This window comes from Toxotes jaculatrix, chromosome 8, assembly GCF_017976425.1.
Source record: "Toxotes jaculatrix isolate fToxJac2 chromosome 8, fToxJac2.pri, whole genome shotgun sequence".
NCBI lineage: Eukaryota > Metazoa > Chordata > Actinopteri > Toxotidae > Toxotes > Toxotes jaculatrix.
Window position 1 is genome coordinate 16,085,566 of NC_054401.1, and position 26,426 is coordinate 16,111,991.

A 26,426-nucleotide genomic window follows, 5' to 3' on the forward strand; every position below is an offset into this window, starting at 1 on the left:
ACAAATGTCAGTGCACTGGCCTAAACATGGCTGCTGCAATGGTTTCTGGGAATGTGAGCTGACACCCTGTAGGTCAACCCTCAGCTGGCAGTCTTGTGCTTTTTTTGCCTAAAGGACACTTTGGGCGCCGGCTGTGGCCTCTCTCCCAGATTCATGAAAGCAATGGGCTGACCTGCAAAGACTTCAGCACTGAATCCTTTTACCACAGTTACAAGGAGATGCCAAGGTAGCGCTCAAGCTTTATTTTTATAAACCAAATGCTGCTGATGGTGACGATCATGGTAATTATGAATCATTATGCTCAAGCTTTGCCTGCCAGAGTTGGGCAGCTATGAACAGAGATAATTTATTGCCTTGTTGTCTCATATTGAAACTTTCAGTGCAACAACTCTAATCATTGCATCAGCAATAGCGCGGCTAAATAATACGACCATAGCACTTTACGTCACTTGATCTTGAATCCAGCCAAACTTATCCTTCATTTTGTCAGTGTGTGCGCATCTGTAGGCGTCGAAGGGAGGTGGACTTGCCGATAAAAGTAGAATCATTCACTGTTCCAATGTCAAACAATGAGAACTGAGAACATCTGAGTCATTCAATTATGAATAAATGTCACTGTTTTGACATTAAAGCTGTGAGAATTGAACACAAGCTGCTGCGAACGTTTGAGTTGGTTGCTGGAAAAAGACAAAGATAGTGCACAAATAAACAGACTTAAAAGTGGACATGATGTCCCATTGTGTTTCTTAGTTAATTAGTCCTCATGAGCTTGAGTAAATGTTGTTGTAAAGCTAGATTCTTCTCAGTAAGCTATTCCTGGCCTTATGCAACGATTGGTGCTATTTAAACCTCCTATCACCTCAATAGAGGCGCGCTAATCTGGCTCAGCACCTTCTCAACCCACTTTGTTGTCTTTCTGTCTGATGTATACAAACATAGCAAGTAAAACAAACAAATAAATGGCTGACCTACAGTGACATAGTGACATACAGTCTAACTCACCAGTCACCCGCCAGCCTGTTTAAAGTTATTAGTAAATTACAACTGCTACTACTACTGATACTTTGCATAACAACCACCACCACTACAGCCTTAATACAGGTTGTAATACTACTGACAGTTCTAACAGTAATTACAGCAGCTAATTTCTTATTGACAGCCCATGTTTATCTGTATACTACTCAGAAATTAGGTCAATCTTTCACAAATCAGTTGGACTACTGACTTCAGTCTTAGTTGGTTCTGTGTCAATCACTCCTGATGAATGACTCGAAAGTAAACAATTATACAGTGTATCCCCTCCCCTGGAGGAGTTTGTAATTCTGTCCCTCAGGCACACTACTCATGCAGCAGTGTGAAATACTATGTAATTCCCTGAGCAACTAGGAGGAAACTGGATATGAAAAGGAAGCGTAGTCACTCCCAGCAGTTTTATTTTTTTTTTATACTGTGAGCTGACATTCAATGTTTCACATATGACTGGTAAATGTTAATGACCCGTAAATAGCACATAATCACATGATGGCAAATTTCAGTTTTATAGCTATGTAAAGACGAAGTGATGCGACAACAGGTGCATCACTATGCTGGAAAACCAAGCTTCACATAGGCTAGAACTGGAAGGTGGAGGAGCAGCAGTAAGCCCTGTGGTGGATCAGGTGATCTTTCTGGGGACTTCAAGTTTTGAACCACGCTAATGTTTTTAACTAAGACTAGATAAATAAATGATCAGAGTTACTTATGGCTTATCTGTTTAGAGTTTTGGATGGCTGCAGTACATCTTGCTGCAGTTCAAATGCAGTCTATGATGTGTTTTAAAGTGGTTTAATCTGCATAGTATAATACAACACAATATGACACAATGCAACAATACAGTGCAAAGAGATATACAGTATCATATGTTTGTAATATTTATTGTAGTGGTTCCCAACCTGGGATTTGGGACCCCCTGAAAGGATCAAAAGACAAATGTGAAGGGTTGCAATAAGATTACAAGAACATTTGATTTGATTTGATTTTTCTTTTCCACTTGTGAATACTTGGAAAGATTTTGACTTTTATATCCTATAAAAATAATTTAAATGCAGAGAAAACTGTCTTTGGAATCTAACTTTAAAGCCTGAACTCAACAGCAGAACAGTGCGCCTGCTGGACAATATCACCACATATCCTCACACCTAATCATACTATAAAAGGAGTCATGGAAAGGGCCTGTGTGTTCTTGCACATAAACATGCACACACCCTCAAAAACATGCTTGCAGGACAACTCACATACATGCACTGACACAGAATGAGGGTCAGGGGAAAATCCTAGGCATACCTACTGACAAACACACACACACACACACACATAGATACAAACAACAAAAACACACACACTCTCACACACATACACACAGTCAAGCATGTGGCAGGCGGCAGCAGCTGCTGTGTGTATAATTAGAATGTTTTGAAAGCTGAGAGTCGGACAGCGGGACTTTCACCTGCACTGAAGAGTTACCATGACAACCAGCTGTCAGCATGACAATACAACTTTATCATATAAGCTATATAATATATGTGTGTAAGTGTGGTGCCCTGAAGTGAGGAAATTGCAGTATGGGAAAAAGAAAGGAAAGAAGGTGTGGGTTACATAACCTCTGCTGGAATCTGCTGTTACAGAAGCAAATGAGATTCTTTTCAACCCACAACACAAAATGTTCAAAACACATGTGCAGGCAGTTATATAGGAGTGTACATATCAATACTTGTAACTCAATGATCACTTCACCATATGCTGAGATTTCTTTCTTCAGAACTGACTTTCCATCTCACTGTCCATCCCTTCTGCTTTGGAACAGCCACGCCCCCATTGGATTTCATGACAAAAAACAAACAAGCAACAAAAAATCCTCCAAATCATTTCCTTAAATATATTGTTACAAGAGAAAATGAAAATGTCCAAATTTTATTTAAAATTCGTGGTTTAAATGTGAAAGTACAGAGCAAACAAATCCCAATTTACTATATACTAAATAACAGATCTACCCCTCTTTAGCTCATCTCAATAATGACAAACATGAAATATCTTGCAATACTCTATGAGTGAGGCTCATGCTCCCTCCAAGGTTTTCATTAAGCAAAGAATCCACATAGTTGAAACAGACAAAAAACATCAACAAAGACAAAAAATCTAATACTTAACAAAACAAATGTCAAAAATAAGGATTATCAGGTGAAAAGTAAAGTGGTCTGATGAAATTCTTACCTTCAAGCTGGCTGTTTACAAATTGCATCAAGAAAGTTGGAGTAAAACTCCATCTAGTGGACTCACCTGGGAAATGACACACAGGTGCAGAGTCAAGGGACACTGAAATCTGATTCTCTTCTCCAAACCAAATGAAAGGCTTCTCATGCATTTACTTACTGGTTAGAAGCAGCAGGAAACACTTAAATATTTTAAGGTAAACTTTATAGGTTAATTGTAGCTTCAAATGGCTAATTTATCCCTCCAAGGTTTTCAGAATTTTACTTTCACTACAAACTACTAGATTAGACTACAGTCTACTAGATTTAAGTGTTATGACCAATGCTGTGCATGCTTTGCATATTGTTTTAAACTGTTAATGTAGTATGTGATACAGTAGAAGAGTTTGAGTGATTTGAAACACAGTTCCTCTATTTAAATTTTGGTGATCAATGTAAATGAAGGCATAAACAATAAGAAAAAACAAGGACATTAATGATGGCTGAATTCCATTTAGTTCTTCACTTTCAGGGTCCTGGCATCGCCCTTGCTGGCTCACTGCCTGGGACACTTGAATACAGCATAGAGAGTCATTGATAATGTTCTTAATAAGCCCAGTGCGTTCCCTGCTGGGAGTCCAAATGTCTGCTGGGAAAACAGCCTACCCGACTACCTGACTTTTTCATTGTCTGGTTTTTGAACTGGAGTCCCTCATTATTTGTCCCTTAATAGTGTTGGAAAAGTGTTTTAACATGAACTGGTGCACTGCTATACAGTGCACCAGATATACACACATCCAGTGACTAACCTTAAATGATTGCAACCAGAAATGGTGAGAAAAAGGCAAGTAACAAATGAAGACAGACCGGTTGGTCAGACGTTCATCCCACAGCAAGATTATGACCCAAAACATTAGAACAAAAGAACTAGACTGCGGCTTCACATGATGAAAGAGCAGCACAATCTCCAGACTTAAACCCCGTGGAGCTGGTTTGGGATGAACTGGACAGAAGGTTAAAGTAAATCAACCTGTCAGTGCAACACATTTGTGGGAACTTCCTCAAACGGTAACACTTTGTGTAACTCACAATGAATTTTTCATCTCACAATTCATTTCTCCTTAGTTTATTCATATAATGCTTGGGCAGCTAGTGAAAAAAAAAACAGGATTAAATAGTTCTGCAGCGTTTCTTTTAAATAATTGCAGCAGTAGAATATTAAAAGAAAAAATGTTTTTGTTTTATTCTCATTATACTTATTTCAAGAATCACGACACTTCAGCCTAACCACTAGAGGGCAGCATCACACAATCTAATGTTTAAATGATGCTCTGTATGGAAGGGAGAGGGGAGAGGTTTTTGCCCACTCACACTCTCTTTCTCACACACTCACAGACACACACACACACACACACACACACACACACACACACACACACACACACACACACACACACACACACACAGAAACTTATTAGTTCAAGACATGTACACTTAATATTAAAAGCACTTCCAGCAAACACACCAATATTAGATCAACAGGTGTTGCCTTAATATTGCCACCAGTACTGTGTTGTCGGTTCAGGTGAGGTGTTGATTACTGATATATTCTGGGGCCTTTCAGCTGTTTACATTACACTGTCATGTCTTTGATTATCGAGTCACCTGTCACCAGGTTCAGCTGCAAAAAATAAAATGGCATCATTGGTTTTACATCACTTGTGTTGTGTTCCCGGCTTCATCCACAACTGATCACACAGTTGAGCTGCAACGCCCCAGGTGAAGAACTTGTTAATGTGACAGCAATGGAACACACCACCAAATAAATGCATCCCAACTGGGTCATTACTTAAGACTTAAGTCCCACCTAACTGCTTGATAACCTGTTTAGGAGGTCAGAGCAGTGCTGGTTCAGGGCTGTTTCACAGTTCAAGAGGGGCCACATCACTGCTGGATTAATGGAAACAATTTTGTGCATTGGAAATTATTTGACCAGGAAAAAAAAACATGGATGGCTTAAAAGGCTTTGTTTTTTGTACATGCAGCTGTCGTTTTTGCAACTGAAATTATATATTATCTGAAGCTGCTGTTTGTACATTATAATCCTTTTTGCTGATGCTTTGGAAAAGGGTTGTTTTTCTATGAAAACGGGGGCTAAAAAGACTCAAAAGGCCAAGCTTCCTGTTTTTGGCTTAGGATATCTTCTTTGGAGGCTGACAATCAAGAAATAACAGTGGACACAAGGAAATTAAAGTGACACTGTCCAGATTCATTCTGAAAGTGCTGTTATTCATCTAAAATTGACTTAATTTGACAGGAAATAAAATAAGCCTAAAACAGTAAAATGTTCTGCTTCTCTACAGATCGGATACAGTCAGAGACAGGGGCTCATTTCTTCACCTTTTATCTTAAATAATAGAAATATGTTTTTTTTTTGCCACTGATTGAAAGTATATTATTAATCTTGCCCCTATTAGATTGCTTCAGCTTAATCAATAACTGATAATGATTGAGAATTATCAGACAATATTTAATTGAAATTCCCTGCTCCTGCCTCACAACAACATTTAAACATGCAGTGTAAACGAGGCAAAGCTTTCAGGCTAAATGGGAAACTGTTTGTTTTGCAGCAGCTGTGTGGCAGCTGCTCTGTCTACACAAATACACACAATAATAAGCCCTTAACAGTACAACACAGTAAACATATACAGACACTGACACGAATGAATCTATTGACTGTATAAAACCCACTATCTAAAGTTGTCTTTTTAATGTTTGAGGCCATGCTTGTTGAGTGAACACACGCAGAGGCTGTGAAAGAGACAATATCAAACCACTCACCACAGCTTTGTAAGGATACAAAGGGCAATCTGAGGCTGAGTAAAGCTTTTACGTCCGCACCATTAGCTCCTTTTTAGTGGCCAGAGGGGTTTCCATCTACTTAGCCGTGTTGGTTCTGTCTCCTGCTTAACAAACAAACACTGGCCCTGTCAGCTTGTTGCATGTTACAGGAGGAGGGTCACAGTGACCAGTGGTAGAAGATATGAAACTGTGCAGGCCTAAACTAATGTCTAAATCTACAGTACTTTGTGGGACTATTGTTTTTCTTTATCAGATGTGAAAGTTAATTTCTTTTTGCTGAATCTATAATCCTGTTCAGCCAACAAAATCATATTATATTATACTCTAGGTCCCCTGTGTAAAGAACCCTGTCCCTCTCTCCTACTGACTCATCAGTCTGTTGAGTTTTTTATGCATTAATTTGTTTTTTTAGGGGGCAGTTAATGAGTCACTGCATGAAACTGTGAAATCCAAAGAACAAGTTTATTATCATTAATTCCTTGCGTCTGTCCAACCATCAGTTACAGGGTGATGAAAATGAGTGAACAAATGCTTTTTGCAATCATTCAGTCATTGCAATGAAAGGCTATCTATGTCTCATCAGTGAGGGTTATGTAGCTCATGTATCTGAATCATTTAAAGAATAATTCAAAATCCTAAAGTATTTCTGCCCTGTAGTTATGGATGATATAGTAAATGCCGGGTAATCCCTCAGTTTATCAAAATATTGAATATGTAGATAGTCCGCAGCCCATTATTTTTAAAAATGACGATAAACCACATCCTGTACTTAAGATTTTTTATTTGGCTGAGAAACATGCAAGTGGCCAAATCTCAGTAATGACCACCGTATTCCAGCTCCAAACTAAAAGAATAAAACTTGATACAACATTGAAAAACATTCTGTGTTTTCAAAAGCTACACTGACATGTTCACTCACTGACAAACTGATTAATATACTACAGATCTTACAGCACCAGACATCCATTTTAGCCCCCAAAAACATTCACATCTCATTGTTTTCTTTTTGCCTTAAAACATGCACAATTTGAAATCATAGTACACGGTATCCAGTTGTGTTTCTGTCTTATTCGACATCAAATAACACAGTGAATATAGACCTTTATTAACCTGATGAAAACACAGCATTGTTGGCTACAACAAATACAGAGTGAATGTTTCATAGTACAATATCATAACACAGATCTTTGTCTAAGGTGTAGGCTTGACTCCCAGACACAGAGCTAGCTCATTTCTCTGGATCTTTCCGTCCTTGTTGACGTCACAGTGACGCAGTAGAATGGTTCGCAGCTTGTCCAGCTCAGGACCTGTGATATTGGGCTGCAGAGGAGAGAGAAGGGAGGAGGGTGGAGAAGGCATTATACTGTAAATGTGGTGTTTCTTAGCAGCACAAATGCTTTTTAGCTTTTAATCAAGTTGTTTCAATATGTTAAGCTCTAGTTTGTGGAACAAATGTTTCATCAGTGTAAACACTGTAAGAGTGTTTACACTGTAAAGAATATCATCTCTTTGAGATGACAGTCACACTTGTTAAAATTAAAATAAGATATGTTCTGACTTATATTAGTAATTATATGGTCAAGAAAAAGATGTAAACAAAACATAGGTCTTTTTAAATTCTACTTTCAGTATGCATATGGCACTACGTGGTGGTATTTAACAGCAGATGGTTATGGATTATTGTAAAGCAAATAAAATGGTATCGCAGTATAAATATGATTGACTCCATGGACACGTTGCGATCATGACTCAAAAATTACAGTGGGTTGATACTGAGCTCCTGCTGCTGAGAGCAGCAAGTAGCAATATTATAACATTATACCCATTAATAGGAATATATTTTATGTATATTGCAACATTTTAGGTAAACAACAGTGTTTCTTTACCATAAAAAGTATGATCATTATAAAACACAGCAGACTCTTACCCTGACCAATCCCATCATGTCTTTGACAAAGCCGTCCACCTCAGGACCCTCCAGTGCTCCTGTCTTACTCTGAACAGGAAAAAAAGAGACAAAAGAAAAAGCCAAAGGAAAGAGAAAAGACAAAAAGAAAGTGGTAATTACTTCTCAGAATTTACATCCAACTCACATTATTTATTTATTAATTTAATTAGTCTACGTCATTGGTGGGCCTGAAACATCCCAACATACATTTGGGATAAAGTAAATACCTTGGCTGTGCTGTCCTTCCTTCTTACTGCTGATATGCAAAAGAAGCAGTTTTATGTTGTGCTATATGAGATATTTATCTCTTGTCATGACACCAAACCTGAAATCTGTAACCTTTTACATATTTTTTTTTACCAACTATAGGAGCAAAAAATGTTGCTATGCTAAACAAATACTTGGTGCCACTTGCTGTGCTGTTAATTTAAATGCTGAAAATGCATCTATGGTGTGAAACGTACTGACTGAGGCTTTGGTTATGTTGTAAACAGACAGTATTAACACTAATAAGCAGGATGAGTGTGACCCGAGAAACTTAACGAAATGTTTCAGTGATACTTGGTCTCCAATCACAGTCTTAATGCTACTATATAATCCTACACTTTAAAGATTGATAAATCAAACTTACAATATTAACTGTGCTGTTACTTGTAGAGAACTGCTTTATAGCCCAACTAATAGGTTGTGAAATTGGTAGCTGATAATGATAACCACAGTTCTCACAAAGCCACAGTTCTCATGCACGTAAGATATTATAGACAAGGCCATAAATATGATTGCACAGAACAGGAGAAGCTTATCAGGGAGTCTTCATAGGAGTCAGTGATTCCTATCTGGTGCCGAACTGTGAATCACCATCATCCAGGCGAGTGACTTGACAACATAATGGGTGCTTTGTTCAATTACTCTACATTAGAGGTAAGGGAGCTAATTGGATTCATGGTCGCTGTTCTAAGTCCTGTTTTGCACACTGCCATACATATCTAAGAGTGTGAATTCATAGGAAATGTTAAGGAGCAGTGATAAATGCCTTGGATGTCTTCTCTTTTATAGTGTAAAAAAAATACTCCCCTTGTGTACTTGGAGGAGATTGTAAACAAATCAAGAAGAGTCTTAAGGCAACACCTCACATCGCAGTCTCATACAACAGGTGCAGTAATACTTGAAGTAGCACTAGCAACAGGATGATCATATTTCAGAGGTTGTTCCTAAAACCAAACAACCCACTGTCCAAACACTTACATATTTCCCTGCAGGAACATGAACAACAACAGTGATTAGCTTAGATATAATGAAATTTGAAATAGCAGTCCTCATCTGTCTCCCAGTGTATTACTGTACTTACAACATCATAATGGTTAAAGATCTTCTCAAAGTCTCTCTTCCTCTCCTCTTTACTGCTGGCCTTGGGAAGAGACGAGTTGTTAAAAAAAGAAAAATTAGATTAAAAAAAATAGATGATAACTTATTAACCTGCTTCAACTTGATTTACCCTCCTGTTTTCATCTGACAAAAGTGTTAAAGACCAAGACAAACAATACACTTACATCCATCTGGAACTGGAGCAGGAAATTCTCTTCTAAAGCCAAGATCCTTATTGAGAAAGACATAAATACTTTACAAGGAGTATTAAATATTCCCTGTGGTGGAACTGTCACCTCCTTTCAGTTGTTGGAAATTTAAGATACAGTTTAACGCTTTCAATTAATGCCTTTTTTCATGGCTGTCCAAACATCGGACTACAGACACATAAAGATGAGTTCATGGCAACACTTGAATTTTGTAATACATTACCAATTGAGTCATAGGCTACAATCACTTTAACATTGCAGGGACTTCTAAGAATAGCTCTTCATCCTGCTTTTTGAAAAATACCTGGCCAGGTCGTTCAAATCCAAACGGCCATCCTTGTTTTTGTCAAAGATTTTCATCTGCAAGAGAAAGAGGATGTATTGATAAGCGTGAAAATACCTTTAGCCATTGTGAATCTCTGTGTCCTGTTGCTGGTTATTTTCCTCACACCACCTGTGACTCTAGAGTCTACTCACCATTCGATCTGACTCTTCAAAATTGAAATCTATAGAACAGTAGGACTGTGTTGTCTGAGACTGGGAGTTGCCATAAAAGTAACTCAAGCAGATGATTAGATGTATTAACTACTTTCTTTGTCCTTGGACAGCTGCAGTAGCACACAATCTCAAGATGATAATATCACACGTGAAAAGTCCTTCTGAACAGTTGCTGGTTTTCTTCTTAAAAACAATGATCTTGATAGTTGTTTGAGATAATAGTTTATTGCAGCTACTTAAAACTTTTCAGTCTTCTGCAGCTTTTATTTGTAAAAAATAAATGTCAAAAAGGATGTTTTGAGGACAGCAGTTATATATGTTTTTTCTATTTCATTTGATGTAGCTACAGTAGCCCCACTAGCACTTGCAAACTACATATAAACTTCAAGTTGAGACTGTTCCCAACCACCCTCATACAGTGGCTGAAACAGTCTCTTGTCCATAGTCATAACAGTGTCCAATGACTCCAGCTGCACACTGAGTTAAGAAGAGAAGGTTTAGCTTAAACCTATTGCAAGTCAGATCACCTGACTGAACATTTAAAACGCTGCCTCTAACAGTTTGAATCCAGAAAAAGTGGTAGTAGGTGTGTACGCGCTTGTACACAGACATACAGACACTACAGATATGATTATGTGCATGCAATCAAGTCTTACTTGAAACTTTTACTAATGTGTGTATTTGTACTTTTATCTTTGTGAAGTCCAGTTTGAGCTACAGACCTTACAGAGGGAGGACATTGTGCGAAAGTGAGGACATTTTGGCTCATCTTCTGACACCGCTTTAAGGGAATGTTTTGTGGTTTAGATTTGGGTCAGGTAAAGGTTAGGATTAGGCATGGACTACGATGATGCATTATGTCTGTGAGCGTACTCACAATTAATGGAAGATAAGAATGTGTGTGTGTGAATTGTATTGCTACCATTGTGTCGGTGTACTCGTCCAGCTTGTCAGATGACACTTCCTTGTGGTGCTGCTGGAGCAGGTCTCTCAGGAAAGCCTAAGGAACAACAGTTTATCTTAGAATCAAGCAGCAAAACAGTCAAATCCAAATGTCTTTATTCTAAAGAAAAAGGTGTTGTCAGAAGCTGAAAAATGACAAACATCTGAGAGTATGACATGAAATAGTGGCCAAAGGTTGCAGTCATTCTCTGCCAGTGCCATGGCTGCTGGTTGTTCCTTGAACAGAAAAGAGGTGTGTAATTGGTTCTGTGGTGTGAGGGGGTGTGCGTTTTTTTTTTTCATGTTGACAACCTCACCTTGAGCTCCTGAGCTGATATATAGCCACTGCAGTCAGTATCGTACTTCCTCCATATCTGCAATGGGCAGGAGAGAGTAAATCAGCAAATGGTTACATGTGATGTAAGGTAGCAGGAGTACAGTTAACTTGAATATGAAATGGTAAAATCACTATAGCCAATGACATAGTGTCATTTTGGTTTTTTTTATAGTGAAATTTACCATGAGAACTGAGTTTACTGGTAAAATATCAGTCAAAATAGGACAGAAAATATTTGGATAGTTTAAAAAAAATGAGCAATGTGTCTCCACTACGTGAAAGTCGAGCTATGTGCTGGTTCCAGTCTCAAGCTTAGCGTGTCTGGATGAATCTTTTGAAGAATTTATTGTTTTTAAGGTTGTTAGAAGACCTCCTCATACATACTGCATGTGTGTGACTCCAGGTCACTGATAAATTCTCCTCTGCTCTGTTGACGTGTTGCTGGAAAGTGCTGTATCCTATCTACCATTATCATTTTCTTAGCAATAGTTTTAGTCCCCCTGTTTGTATTTTGCATTTTATAGGCACAAAATTGAAAAACTACTGAAATACAGTAGTTCTGTTCCTCTTACTTTTCACTGATGTATTGTGAATTGGGATCTTACCTTCATAAAATCAACACTGTTGTCCAAAGGAGCTTCTCTTCGAAAAATTAACAGGAAGTTCTCGTCTTCAGGGAGGACCATATTGGCCAACTTCAAAACAGGATGGAGAGCAGAGGTCAGACCAGAGAGCAGTGACTGTATGATGATCTACATTTCTCATGTCTTACCCATTTTATTTTTGGAGAGAATAACAGTGACCACCAAGTTTGCAGGAGTCATACAGTCTTGATCAGATCAGGAGTCAGTTTTTATGAAATGTACCGAAGAAATGGTTCAGTGAAACTTGACCTCTACAAATACATTTTTCAATTCCATTCACCTCCATTGTATTAAGGTGGCAGCAGAAACCTCTGCCACAGATACAGTCCTGATTTTAAATACTAGTACAGTCACACTGTTTTTGGTCTTCAGACTCTATGCTTCACCGCATTCAGTTTGAAACAAAATAGTGAATACTACATTAAAGTGCCAGGTCTCAGCTGTTCTGTTGGCTTACCAGGGGTTTGGATCTTTTGTTGAATTTATTGAGGTTATGGTCATGTCCTTTCTTGATCGCTGACAAGGAAACATGTACACCCACATCCTGTGCAGTGGTCATGAAGGTTTCTTTTTATTTACCATGTAAATGGTGCTGTTTGCCATGTTCTATATTATATAATATATATTTTTTTCGTAGAACGTGCACAAACTAAAGTTGAAACAACAAAAAGATGCCCAAGAGACACTTGGCCCCCAAGTGTCCAATTACTTTTGAAGCCTTGTAATTTGGGCTGTGTGTTAAAAGTCCTATATCTCCCACACAGTCCTTTATATTGTTTTATATTGATGCAAACCTACTCAAATTAAAGCTGTGAATTTGAACTTTAATATAATGTTCATTTTATTTCAAATTGAATGTGCTGAAACACAGTGCCTGAAGAACAAGAAAATGTGCAAGTGTCCAAATAGTACATTGTGTCTCAAAGCCTCCTCTGGCTGAAACAGTGAACATGACTAGACACCAGCAGGGATTCATGTTTTCCTGTCATTTGGATAAACCATCCCTACACCTGGCTTCCTTCCAATTCATATTGCCCTTCTCTTGTCTGTCCTTCTTTTTTTTTTTTTTTTACAATATCAGTCCTCCATTAGTAGATTAAACTGGTCAACATCATCAGCCTAATTAAAATACAAGATGATGCTGCAGCCGTTTGGGTCACAAAGCTGAAGTGCAGCTCAGAGAACAAGCGCAGTGCACCAACGGTGATGCCAACCAGACACGAGCCAAACATTCTGGGATAAAGCGCTGGTCAACACAGTTACAAAAACAAGCCTTGCCTTTGCCTCATGTCTCAGATAAAGAATTAAGAGGCAGAAGAGCTAATTCATTATCTAATCTGTTGATATGTGTTCTACAACATACAGGAAAGTAGTGATACATTTTCATCCCAACTTCCTATACCTGCAAATTACTTGTTTTTTCCCAGCAAAAGTCCAAACCCCAGCAACGAAATGAAATGAAATAAAATAAAACCTAAATTAGCTTACTACTTAGTGTCATGTATTTCTTGTTTGGCGTGTCTAACAGATCAGTCATGTGATACAGATGAAATATCTGTCACACAGGAAACTGTGGCTCTTGCATAGGCTGGCTAACTTCCTTGCTATTGTCAGTAGAGACATATTTAGCATTTACACAGTATTCAGTTGCCAGTTTGTTGGGTACATTCGCAAAAGTTTGATCAGTTTAATTCAACCGTCCTGGAATAAAGACTACAGAGAGGAGTTTCTGTTTTATGTGACTGATCTACACTAAATACAGTTTTGAGTTCAGAGTTTCTGCCTTCAGCTACGTTCATTCAGTCAGGTTAGGCAGCCCTTTTTTATTAAATATAGTCTATGGGACAGCCACAGAAGGTTGTAGCGTACCCAGCACTCCCTGGTCTTGTGTTACTTTACATAAAAAAGTATCCCAAATGAGTTCTAATAAGCTTATTTAATTTTTTTTTTTAAGTTATTGGATGGATATCACTATGTTTGTTGCATATACTCTGGGTTGAGTTGCCAGTCGGTCTCAGAAGAGAAAGCATGGGACAGTGCATCCCTTCAAACAGAGCTACAAAGAGCTTTGACTCTGCCTCAGTAAATCAGTATCTTTAACAGGCTACTCATTGCATACATGTATTGATTTTTTTCCCCAGCTTTATGAGTAAGAGCCAAAAGGTCTGTGGGTGCAATGCATTAAGGGACTGGCCCTAATGAATGGGGCAAAAGTTTCTTTCTTTTTTTTTTTTTTTTTTTCCAGACAAAAGAAAATGCACTTCATTGCTGTGATGAAGCACTGCTGCTGTGCCAGGAGCTGCATCAATTACACAGAGTGGAGACTGAGAAAGCAGTGTCATCAAAATATGGCTTTAAATTTCTGGGAAACAGCCACAGCCTGTTAAGTTGTCAGTCAAGTTTGATTTAATTAAATGAATTGACTCAATCAAAAAGCCATTTGAGAATCAACCTTCATCAATAAAGAGCAATTTGTTTCGGATTTTTGAAAGTCCCACTCGACAATCTGAAAGGATCATTAGGCTCTTACTCATTTAGAAGAATTGTTGTGCCATCTAGAATAGATTGGTTTTTTATGCTTATTTGCATAGAGTAGACTGTTTTATGTGATCTAGATAAATGGTTTGAGTGCTCTTCCCCTGGCTGTCTCACTATGAGTGGATGGCTTAGCTTGACCTTCAGCAGTCCTGTAAATTAGTTTTTGTTCTTCCTGAACATGGTACAAGCTGGATTGTTGTCATAGATACACAAGATAAATAAAAGATGAAGAGGAGATGCAGTGGAGGCAGAGGGAGGAGTGGTACTTAAAGAGGGGTGAGTGGGAGTTTGACAGAGGAAGGATGGAGAAGAGGTGGAATATCTAGAATAAAGAGGAAATTGGTGGGAAAGAGAGAGGGATGGTGCTGTAAGGGAACTGAACAGTTTAAATTATAACAAAAGTCCACATTTCCTAATAATGAAGAAATAAGAAATCAGTGCTTCACTTCTACTTGCTATAGAGTACCCTAAGTTTAGTATTAAGGAATTGTCTAGTAAATGAGGGAGTCATTTTAGACACAGGAAGCGCGTCGTACCTCCTGAATCTGTAGCTTCCCGTCAGCAGTGACATCATAGGCGGACATGAACCTCTGCTTCAGTCTCTGAACTTTCTCTTCAGTCACTTTCTCCTGCAAAGAGACAATGCATTAAAATGCATCATTGATTTCCTTGCCCCAAAGCCACCATTACAGATCCACTACATGGTCATGATGGGGAAGTGAGATATATAATGAAACATAATGAAAAAAAAAACAACTTGTTGAACTCATTCTGAGTCCTTTAAATCAAGCATATATTTGAAAATCGCAGAAAAGAATGATGTTAAAGGGCAAATACTTCACTGGCTGAGTCACAGTTATTTTAAGCGGTGTCACCATGGATACTCCTCTGGTCTGCCATTTTTCCTCTCAACGTTTGCTTTCTCAACCCCAGGTAAAATATTCTTAAAGCATTTATGTAGTTGACTCTGCTTGTCCTTGGCTTACTCTGTCTTTCTAATACACAGTACAGAACCCATGATGGTGTATACCTCAAACATTTGCATCGAAGAGTTGTCATCTAGCTAAGGAAGAGAGATTTCTACTGCACAGTGTCATGATTCTTTTTTTTTTTTTTTTTTCTCATGTATCTTGTATCTTGTAAGTCCATGACTTACCTACCTTTGACTGCAGCGGCAGTTCACTGCAAATGCCTCAAGGAAATATATGAAATCTATCTAATCTATGGTGAAGAATCAGGAAGCACTTTTACACGTGAAACGTGATGCATTTAAGGACATGAAAAACATGTTCTAGCGGATTGTAACAAAAGATAAACTGAGATATTGTCACTGAGATACAAAAGAAAAGACACAGTCTGTTGCATGCTTATCTAAGAGTCACAATTCCTGTTAGTGTGAAGTTTTTTTTTCTCCACAGAGCTGAGACAGAAGCTTGAGGCAGCTGAGGGTGAGAATATTTTTAGCTGTTATCGTATTTTAGCTCTTATTTTAAAACGTATTTAGCAGCAAATCTCCCAGTGTCTCTTTGCACACCCCTCGATGACCGTACTGTAACTATAGAAACCTGTTGATCTACAGTGCTGATGTCTGAATCATCATTTCATGCAATGCAGAGCACATAGTCTGCAGACTGCAAGGTGCCTGGCCCTCGCTCATTACAGACAGACAGCTATCTATCTATCAGGCACTCGTGTTTGGCACCAGCAATCTCCTGTTGCTAAGCAGAAGTTTTTAAAGCAGGCATATTAATATTTAACTTAATGTACACTACTGAGCTGAAATACTGCATTGACCACACGAACAACTCCGTGGTTAGTGTTACCCGCAACTTCAACAGCTGAATAGGAAGTAACAGAATGACTGTGCAGTTTTATTGCAGTTTGAGAGAAATGCACCGAGCAAACATCAGAGAGACAAAGTGACATGTGGTTGGTGGTCTGTTTGTTTTAGTACAACCCCATTAGTAGTATCCAAGGGAGTCCAGTCACCCACCCCCCCCACAAACACACACACAAGAACATGTGCTAATACTTGTACTGTACACTCATTTGCTTTTCCATTATAACTGGTCAGGGAGAGGGCTCAGTCTTTAGTCAGCGTAATAGCATTTAAAATTGCTCAGTAAACATTATGTGCCATTAGCACACACACATTCATGCAAAAACACACACATATGCAGTGTATTTTTCCCCCCCAGGCCAATTTGTAACAAAGTCAAGGGCTTTTCCTTTGACAGGGACCAGAGCTCTTTAATTGTGTTGTATCTAACATCCTTACGGTCACCCCACCCAACCAGATAACTGTGTAGAGGTTTAGCTGCCCACACAGCAGAAACCACACATGCTGCAAAGTCTGTGCCCAAAGCCAACTGTGTTTCCTGAAAGCTGATTTAAGCTTTGATTTTGACAAATTATTTCGCACGAACTCATCGATCTAAACATGAAAAATTTCATCGCCATTGTATACCGAACTGTTCTTTTAGTGTAAACACTTCAAAATAAACAGTTGCCTGTACTTGTAGAACATGTGCAATAACATACAATACAATAAATAAACTTATCTAAGGTATATACAGGCCAGACCCAGTCGTTTAGATCAGTTAAGAAAGAAGGGAGATACAGGCCTTTTAACACACTGCAGAGTTTAGGGGTTCAAAAGTAACTGGGCAGGTACACGTGTATATAAAACATACTCATGAAGTCAATCAAAAATCATCATTTTTGAAACGACTGCCCGAAGACTTCAACCCTTTGATGTCAGCAGATGCTTTGTATCTTCCCTGGTGATGCTCTCCCAGGCCTTCACAGGAGCCTCCTCCAGCTCTGGGGGTCTCTGCCTTTAGTCCAGTCTTCAGCAAGTGGAATGTAGCTCAGTCAGACTGAAATCAGGTGATTGACTCAGACAGTCGTGGATATTCCACCTCTTCATGCTGAAAAGCTCTGTGATTGCTTTGGTTGCATATCTAGAATCGTTGCTGAGGTCGTTGCTGAGTGATGAAATGTCGCCCCCCTGATGCATTTGGCTGAATCTGAGCAGAGAGGCTGCTCCTGTGTACCTCTGCATTCATCCTGTTGCTTCTGTCAGCAGTGGAATCATCAATAAATGCCAGTGTGCCAGTTTCATTGGCAGCCATATATGCCCAAGCCATAACAGACCCACCACTGTGTTTGACAGGAGGTGCTATGGTCTGGATAATGAGCTGCTCCTTTTGACAGAGGGTGATTTTTGTTTCATCCATTCATAGCACTGTGTTACAGGGTTCCCACTCTTTTCGAGAAGTAATTTTCCAGGACATTTTCATTAACATACAGTTGGTATGGCAGATGGGGATCACGCCCTAGATTAACAAGTTACTCTCTGTAGAAGTCTCTGTTCAAATATATGTGTTAATCTGTGGTTCTTGACAGCTCTTGACTATAGGGCTCACTTGAATTACACTGACACAGTCTATTTGTGCAACAACTATAGTAGCCTGATCTCTAGACATATCACTAAAGTTGTGACGTCTTGCTTAAAAACCAGCACAAAACTGTCCAAATACTTAAGATCTGGACTATAGCAATCAGGCCTTAATTCACAAGATCTTTTTTCTTTTGAAAACAGTAATGTGTATTTATATTACCTCTTCTAGTAGTTATTGTGGGTGCCATAGAGACTGACAGACATTTGCCATTATCAGATAGAAATGATGTTCCATTCAGTGGCTTTGTGCCTGTTCAGCTGCCCTTGACATCCTCCACTGTACTTACATCGCAGTGTACTGAACTGCTGTTGAGTTTTTAATCTCTAGTTACAGATGAATTCATTCAAACAAAGCTGACTTACCTGTGGACCGAGCCTCTTCATCATGTGATGGAAAAAGTCATCAAGCTCTTTGCCCTCAATGTAGCCATTATCTGTCAAAATAAAATAAAGAACAAGTGGTGCAAGTAGTTAGGCTGTGAATCAAGTTAATCAGGTCGGCAGTTTCTTCAAAGTTCCCACTGAAGTGACTGAGAGAATTAATTCCTCTTCTCGTGTTACATAGTGCTTTACTGTCCCCTGACACAGTAACAGCTAACAGGTGATACTAAGAATTTAAGCTGCTATAACCAAATGTCTAGTAACAGTGTAACAGCAGAAGATAAATTAAAAAGCACTGTGCTACCTCTTCTTAGGTATATCTAAAAATATGAACATGCCAATAATTGTGCTTACCATCTGCATCAAAGTGCTGCCAGATTTCCAGGAAACCAGCTGCATCCAGGTTTTCAAATGCACAGTCCATTTTAATACAGAAGAGCAAAGTATGCAGTCAACTTTAACACGAAAAAAAAAAACAAAGAAGACTGAAGTGACAGACTGTTGTTGCACTGTTCAGTCGCCCGCTCGGTTGACATATGCTCCTTCCGACTTAAAAACCGCACCTCCTCTGTGTATGAGAGATAGAGAGAGAGAGAGAAAGAGAGTGAGACCACAGTTAAGCATTGTATTTGCCATCTGGTGGCTGCATTGTTACACTGCAAAGCAGATCTTCAAAGAAAAGACAATGCAGAGATATTAAAGCCTGTAAAATTATTTTAATCAGTATTAATATTTGCATGAAGAAATGTCCAACACCAGAAGAATGACTTAGTAAAACATATTGATCCATGACAAAATGGAACAAATAACGGATCAAGACCAGTAAAATGAGCAAATATGTCATTAGTATTTATGCTATTTTTTCTCCCAGCTCAAGAGAAACAGTCATTGTTTTGCATTGTTTTCTTTTCCGAATCATGATGAAGGTAGCATTAACTTGATTACATGTAATAACAAATTAATACATACAAAGAATTAATTTCTACATTTATGAACACAATGTACAAGTGAGAGCGGAAAAAACAACAAAGGATCAAGACATCGCCGGCCACTTTTTTTATTCCAAATAAGTTACAAACAAATCCCTAGTATAGTAGTGTACTTAGTACCAAAACAATATAGGATTTGCTGTGGTCACATAGGTGTGTGAATATACCACAGTGTGTATATTACATGTGCATATATTACACATACATATATACACACACGCATACACCTACATGTATGAAAGCACATATATACATACAGTACAACTCAAAGCCACATCATGCAGTCACACACATGTAGACTCAGGAGTCTAGACTCAATGCTACTGGTTAATTTTCACGTATTCCACTCTGTGCACCGACAGAAATGAAGCAGATGCTCACTTTTCTGAACTGAACAGGAAATCATTGTCAGTCTTTCACACAACTTGACAGAAACACAGCCAGCTGCTTCTGAAATCCTACACAGAAAGCAAAAAACAGTAGAGGACAGAGTGTCTTAGATAAGTTCCTTGGATCAGGAAAACGGTTGAAAATGCCAACAGAATACAGCACACAGCCACGTGTTTGTTTCAAACATATTGCAAAGTATTATTATTTTTTTTTCAGTGTCCTGAAACACCTTCCACACAAAGAGTGATGTTGAGACTGAAAATCTAAGTAGTCATTGACATCGAGTACAGATTGACTATATACAGCAGGAACAGTGTTTTTTTCCAAGCCACGATTAGTGATAAAGAAGCTAAAACCTAATCATAACCTTACAAAAAGACATTGATAGACACCATAGGAAAAGGTGCACCAGTAAGACCTTTGGCCCAGACTTGAATTTGACTCTTGTACAGTACAATAAAATACAAGTTGTGCCCCTTTCACACTGATTATGCATAAGAAGTCTGCTGCACTGTGAGGGTCATTAATACTACACTACAGATTAGAACACAACAACCAAAGAACATAAATATTGGAAGAGTGGACAAAATCAATACACCAGAGTTTCAAACAATCTCATTAGTAGATGTGCCAAACTTCTTCCCCAGATTATGTTTGCTGCACAAGGAAAACTGCCTCATTCTGTATCAACAAACCAAAAAAGCTACAGGCTGTAAATGAAGCTGGGAATTGCCAAGATCCTTTTGAGAAACTGGTTGCAGACTGTGTAGCAGTGTGAAACGGGCATTGTCTTGCTGTTAAGAGAAAAATAAGAGGAATCATCCTGAGACCTGTGTTTTTGTTGGTGTTGTTTTTGAAGCATCCAGGTCCTTAAAATGGTATGTACAGAATAGCCCAGAGGTCCATGTGGTCAAAATACAACTACCCTCAGTTCATTTTCACTTCAGGCATTGTATTCCCAATTACTTAACAGAGGCAATGCGATTACCTTGCTGTGAGTTTGAAGAAGTGTCTCGGAAGGAAGTGAAAGTGAGCTGAATTTCAAAGTCCTGAAGGAAACAATTCTCTAGAAAATGCTGAGGAAGAGAAGTGTGTTTGAAGGCTGGGGTTCCCTCAGTGTTCTGCTCGTACACAAACGACAAATTGAAGAGGTTCGTGACAAAATCTGGCTCAAAATAGCTACTGAATTTCTTTTGCTTTCATTAGACCATCAGCACATCTGAGGGATATTCATAAATGTCATCTGTTAGTGCATAAAAAGAGACCTCAGTAACTAACTGTAAAATGAGATGAATATGTTTCTTCCACAGTGTTTTAGTGTAAACAGTTAACAGTGCTGAAGCCTTGCTGATTGGTTGTCAGTGAAGTTCAAGTGTACCACAAAGTACAACAAAGTCCTCTCAAAGCACAACAACATTTCATATGGTCACTCTGACTCTGTCACACGTGAGACACACCTGGGTCCAGCTGGGGTGTTTGATATAGTCTATAGCCATCCTTCAGTGAAGTCCTTTTACTGTCAGGCAAGCTACATCAGATGTGTGTTACTGATTTATTTTTGTGCTGAAATTCTCAGCAGAACCTGTATTTTCCTGTAACTTAAAATAAAAAAAAAAGATGAATTGCATAATGGATTCAGTCCGCAGAAAAGTAAATTGAACATACCAAAAATAGCCTCTAGAAAAATCTATACAAATATATTGAAGGAAATGAATGCCATTGGGTCCTGGTCTGGTTTTATGCTTGAGTTCAAGTACAGTACAGTGGTATTGTTATTGTTATTGTGTGTTTGGTCCCTGGGAGACAAGCTACTGCAAAACAATAGTGAAAAGACTTTAGATTATTAGTTAAAGGAAGTAATTTTAAGTGTACACTCATGGATTCACAGTCTCTCTCTCACTGTCCTTTGCACAAAAAGTCAGCTGTTTTCTGAAAGCAATATGCCTGTTTGTTTGTTTTTTCTTTTTTTTTTTTTGTTATAGTGCTTTACAAATGTATACTTAGTTTCAGGTTTTGCCATTTGAGCGGGCTGAAACCAGATCTAGAGAAAAAGGGTGTTTGTGAGAAGGAAGCTCTTAGGAGATTTAGCACAGTTTGGTTTACTAGGAGACATGATGTGGCTGAAAAATTTATAGAGGATATTCCCCAAAAGTGTTATTATGTATCAATATTTTATTCATAGATCATCAAATGAAATTTAATTTGAATCTGTATGTTACCTGATACGACAGCAGGTCTTCCTGCAAAGCAAACATGATGTGTACTTTGTGGTCAGACAGGACCTACAGTACAGGTGCATCTAACATAAATGAAAACATGCCCCTTTGTTTTTTTTTTTTCCCAAAGAAAAACATGTGAGGCTTGTCAACAGGTTTTTTGTTGTGAATATGTCTCGCTCATATCAAAATAAAGTCTTTGTCTGCCTCCTCCCCAGAGTCTGATGACTTCTTGCCTGCTGACTTATCCTTGTCTGGGTTTGGAGATTGGTCCTTGGTCTTGGGGCCGTGATCCTCAGAGCTGGTACGGAGAGGGCTGGGTCGCTGAACAGAGTCTGACGCCGTCCTCACTGACAACAAGAGAGAGAGAGAAGACTAAACTTACAGTAAGTGTTGGCAATGATGTCAAGTGATGTAAAGGACCTCAATTCCACCTTAACTTTACAGTTTAAGGAAAATCCCAGTATTGAGGATCCAAAGAGCAGCCCCACTGGACTGAGTAACTAATCTGCAACCTATAATACCGAATATGAGACCCATACAGTGAACTCCCCCCGTGATACTAGCAATGTGTGTACCTGTATATACTGTGTGATAGAGTGACTACTTAAAAGGGGTCCTGCTCCACACTGTCACTTGAATCCGATGATGATCTTGTTCAACATGTGTAGAGGCAATCAGAGTTCTCTTGTGTATATACTGCCACCTAATGGCACTTGATTTACTCTGTAATGAGGTTGACAGTCCCTCTAGCTTTTTAATCTCTTTGGTATCAATTGATATAGATAATGCAGAACAAAACGAAATATTCTTGACACTCCTGTTGTAGTTTATCGTAGAAACGAACGAGCAGAACGAATAGCCACTAGTTTCAAAATTCATTGTCACGTGCCTGAGAGGAGGAATTATGTTTGTGACCTGCTAGGCATCAGAGGGATCCAACCAAAACACACACTAAAAAAAAAAAAATAAATGAACGAATGAAGGGTAAAGGGAAAAAAGTAAGACATTAGAGACAGGAGCAAAGACAGACAAAAAAAAAAAATCACCAAGCTGCCAGGCTGTCTGTTACATAATAGATAATGGATGAAAGGCAGGCAGTGAGACTGAGTGAGAGTTGTGACCTGAATCTATCAGTCTGATATATGTCACATTGTACACAGTCAGCCTCTGTGGGAACAATGCAAATATATGAGGCCATAAGGGAAGTCAGCACACTGACAGATCCTGACAAAGGGAAACCAGTCAAAGGGAAGGTCTCCACTGGTCAAAGGACAGATTTCAGATGGAGGAGGGAAGAAAAACTGCTCATTTTACTTTCAATGCAGTTAAAACTCATTATTTATTTATTTATTATAAACACCACGGCGTGAATGAGCAAAGCAGAGATACTCAAAGATTCTGACAGACAGATTTTCTGACCCACCTTCCTGAGTGGTTTTGTTGGCAGAGCCTCCTGACTGTAGGCTGGTTTGGCCCTCCTTGTCTTTTTCTGACAACGCCCTCTTCAGTGTGGGAGGGAGAGCTGTGATTTTAGGAGACACACTTCCACTGCTGGGGGACTCTGGGCTCTCATCTGTCAAAAAAGATGAGCAGGATGAGCAATGTGTGAAATTATTTTATCATGCCATACAATGCCAACGCAGTTGCATGAAGTTACTGTGTTAAATTTGTCTTTATAGCAGAGAAAATAATCATAAGTAGCACTCCCAACAGATTAATCAATACCTATGCTCCTGCTGCTACTGGTGGTCCTGGGCTTCTGTGGGATGGTGGGTCGGGCAGCCAAGGCAGGCTTCGCCCCCTGGGGCACAGGTGGCTTGGGACTCACCGGTCCCCCAGGGGAGCTCGAAGAGGACATAGCTCTGAGACGAGGGGCCGGGTCAGGCTTGGTCTCGCCACGCGGTGCTGTCTTTTCTGGTGAACCAGTGTCTGTTTTATTAATGGAACCAGTGGGAGACCTGTTTTCTTGAGTTGTGGGCTGAGTCTTGCCTGCTGAAACACATAAAAACATCAGTGCAAAAACCTGAACAGCCAAACTTGTAAAGCATAACCAATATTTACCTCCAGAACTGGAATCCAAACAGGAACAGCTCCTTTTAGCTCTTCTTTGTTATTTTTTACAAGTTTATTCTAGTTAAATACAGAGTAAATAAATAAAAATGACAACATAAATCCAGGTACACAGCTCACCTGTTGCATTGCTGTCAGGTCTATCTGGGCTGGATGACTGGAAGAAACACAAGGACAGAACATTACTGAGTTTTATGGCCAAAGGAAACATGAAATCTACAAACACGACATAATGCTGAGACCGTATTTTGAAGTTTTGTGTATTTTACACTTTTCAGTCAATTTTGTATATATATATTTTTAATATCCTATTCTAGTTTAGTGCTGTGATACTGAATGTAACACTGCTAAGCAACATTTTAACAGAAGGGGGCGCCTTTGTGTTAGAAATTGCAGAGAATACATCTCACACACCCAAGCTTTGTATTAACAACCTGGCTCCTGAAAAGCTCTCTTCATTTTACCTGCCTGTACAAAGACAAACATGCACAAACACTAATACACACACACACACACACACACACACACACACCTGGAAGCCAGCCAGAACAAGCAGATGGCAGGAGAAGCTTTAGTGCCACTGATACAAGGTCAGGAAAAAAAAAAAAACCCTAATGCTGCAAACACCATAAACCTCTTACTGCACACTCAGGCACACATACAGTTTACAGTGCAGTGACTAGTTAGGGACCAATTATACATCTAGTGAATACACACATACAAGTGCCAACACCAATGCTGAAGCAGACAAATACAGACTAGCTGCCTAACACACTGTAATTTATTTCAAATGTTAAAAATTTTCTTTCTAATTTTTTTCTGCTTCTGAGGGAATGAAGCAGTGAATGTATGGAAGAGATCAAAGGAGTTATATAAACAGAGAGAATATCACGTTTAAGGCATTTAGGAATTTAAAGCAGGTGAAATATTTCCACGACATTTACATCCTACAGTGAATCATGACAGATAATTTGCATCTCAGCCTTCTTTTTCTTGTCTTCATTCTGTCCATTTGCTGTTCATGCTCCCATATTTTCCACTCCACATTTCCCTCCTTCCTCCTCCTCCTCCTCTTCCTTTCAGCTTGTCTTCTGACAGAAATTCAGGGTTGTTTGTCAACATGTTGACAGGCACTATGACTAGCCTGAAGATATACACCAGTCTCACCATCTATGCATGCCTGTGTGTGTGTGTGTTTCTTATTTTATGTATTCTCCCAGCTAGAATCTACTGTTAGTGAGTGTTGAACAAAACAGTCTTGACAAGTGGAGAGTGAACACCCAAAGCACTTTGTCCCACTGTGCCCTGGTTTAAATGTGCATCTCTCAGTACCTCACTACTCGACTCAATGCTGGCACATCACTATCATAACATCTTTAATCTTATTTTGTGGTTAGTCTTTAATTATTATTAAAATTAATTCATAGAACAGTCCAGACTTTAGTTAAGTGTTTACATTAGGTAGGGACTAAACGTCTGAACCTTGTACAAGGACTGCAATTATTTTTTATTGTCTTTATTTTAACATATTACATTAAGATTTTTTTTGTACTTAATAATTGTCACTGTGAAAAGCCCTTATTAACTGATAAAACAACCTCACCTTAACTAAAAAATTGACATAAATGACCATATGAGATGCTCACAAAAAAGTAAGTGGACCTTGAGCTGAGATTTTTTTCTGTCAACAGCTTTTTCCAGGTTCAGTAATGAATGGTCAAACCAGTCAATTCATCAATTGCTGATTGAGTGGAAAGTTACTGGCAACCATTTATTTTGACCATTGTTTAATTGTTTCAGTCATTTTTCAAGCTAAAAGAGTGAAACTGTGCCAAATATTCTGATTCCAGCCTCTCAAATGAGAGGATTTCCTATAACTAAATGATTTGTCTAAAAAATAATCATCAGATTGATTGAGAAAATAACCATTAGTTACAACCCCACAGGATATACACTGTTTACTCCAGCACAACCTTTGTCACATGTTGCTGTCTCCTATCTTTCCCTTCTTTTCACCTCTTTCTTGTCACTGTTTAAACCACAACACCTTACCTTGTGTGCTCTCCTTTCGTGCTTGGCCTTCATCTCTGCCAGGAGGCCGCTGCCCATCATCTGCAGTCCTGGGTACCGCCTCCCTCCCTGAGGACTGCCCCTGCCGTCAGAACCCTCCCAAGGCTCATCTATGGAGTCTGGCGTCCTCAGCTCTTCTGATCGGTCTGAGCTGCTGCTGTAGTCAGTGGGCTGTGAGCGACTGGAGGCATCTCTATAGTGGAGACAGAACTTATTAGTGAAGCTGATGTAGTGAGTAGGTAATCTATTGTTCTATACAGAAATATAACTGGGT

At 39.0% G+C, this 26,426-nt stretch overlaps 2 protein-coding genes and 1 long non-coding RNA gene across 3 annotated transcripts in view; 1 reads left to right on the plus strand and 2 right to left on the minus strand.

The window, feature by feature from the left end:
* The first annotated feature begins 152 nt into the window (after positions 1-152).
* Positions 153-26,301, plus strand: LOC121185547. The gene is made up of 3 exons (XR_005894371.1): positions 153-281; positions 22,228-22,395; positions 26,177-26,301. It is a non-coding gene; the product is annotated as an uncharacterized LOC121185547 (long non-coding RNA).
* Positions 6,854-18,938, minus strand: LOC121185546 (secretagogin-like). Its single transcript, XM_041043765.1, has 11 exons — positions 18,769-18,938; positions 18,397-18,467; positions 15,107-15,199; positions 11,994-12,083; positions 11,369-11,425; positions 11,032-11,109; positions 9,916-9,971; positions 9,588-9,633; positions 9,386-9,445; positions 8,017-8,085; positions 6,854-7,409 (listed from the first exon to the last, which is right to left on the minus strand). Exons 1-11 carry the CDS (start codon positions 18,836-18,838, stop codon positions 7,281-7,283), a joined length of 819 nt encoding a protein of 272 aa, XP_040899699.1. The 5' UTR covers positions 18,839-18,938; the 3' UTR covers positions 6,854-7,280.
* Positions 19,124-26,426, minus strand: part of LOC121185544 (F-actin-uncapping protein LRRC16A-like) — a 62,574-nt gene continuing 55,271 nt past the window's right edge. Inside the window, exons 34-38 of the mRNA XM_041043764.1 lie at positions 26,135-26,345; positions 24,203-24,239; positions 23,738-24,004; positions 23,436-23,585; positions 19,124-22,359 (exon numbers count right to left, since the gene is read on the minus strand). Coding sequence (XP_040899698.1) covers positions 22,190-22,359; positions 23,436-23,585; positions 23,738-24,004; positions 24,203-24,239; positions 26,135-26,345 — 835 coding nt within the window. The 3' untranslated portion in view covers positions 19,124-22,189. The remainder of the gene's footprint in view (positions 22,360-23,435; positions 23,586-23,737; positions 24,005-24,202; positions 24,240-26,134; positions 26,346-26,426) is intronic.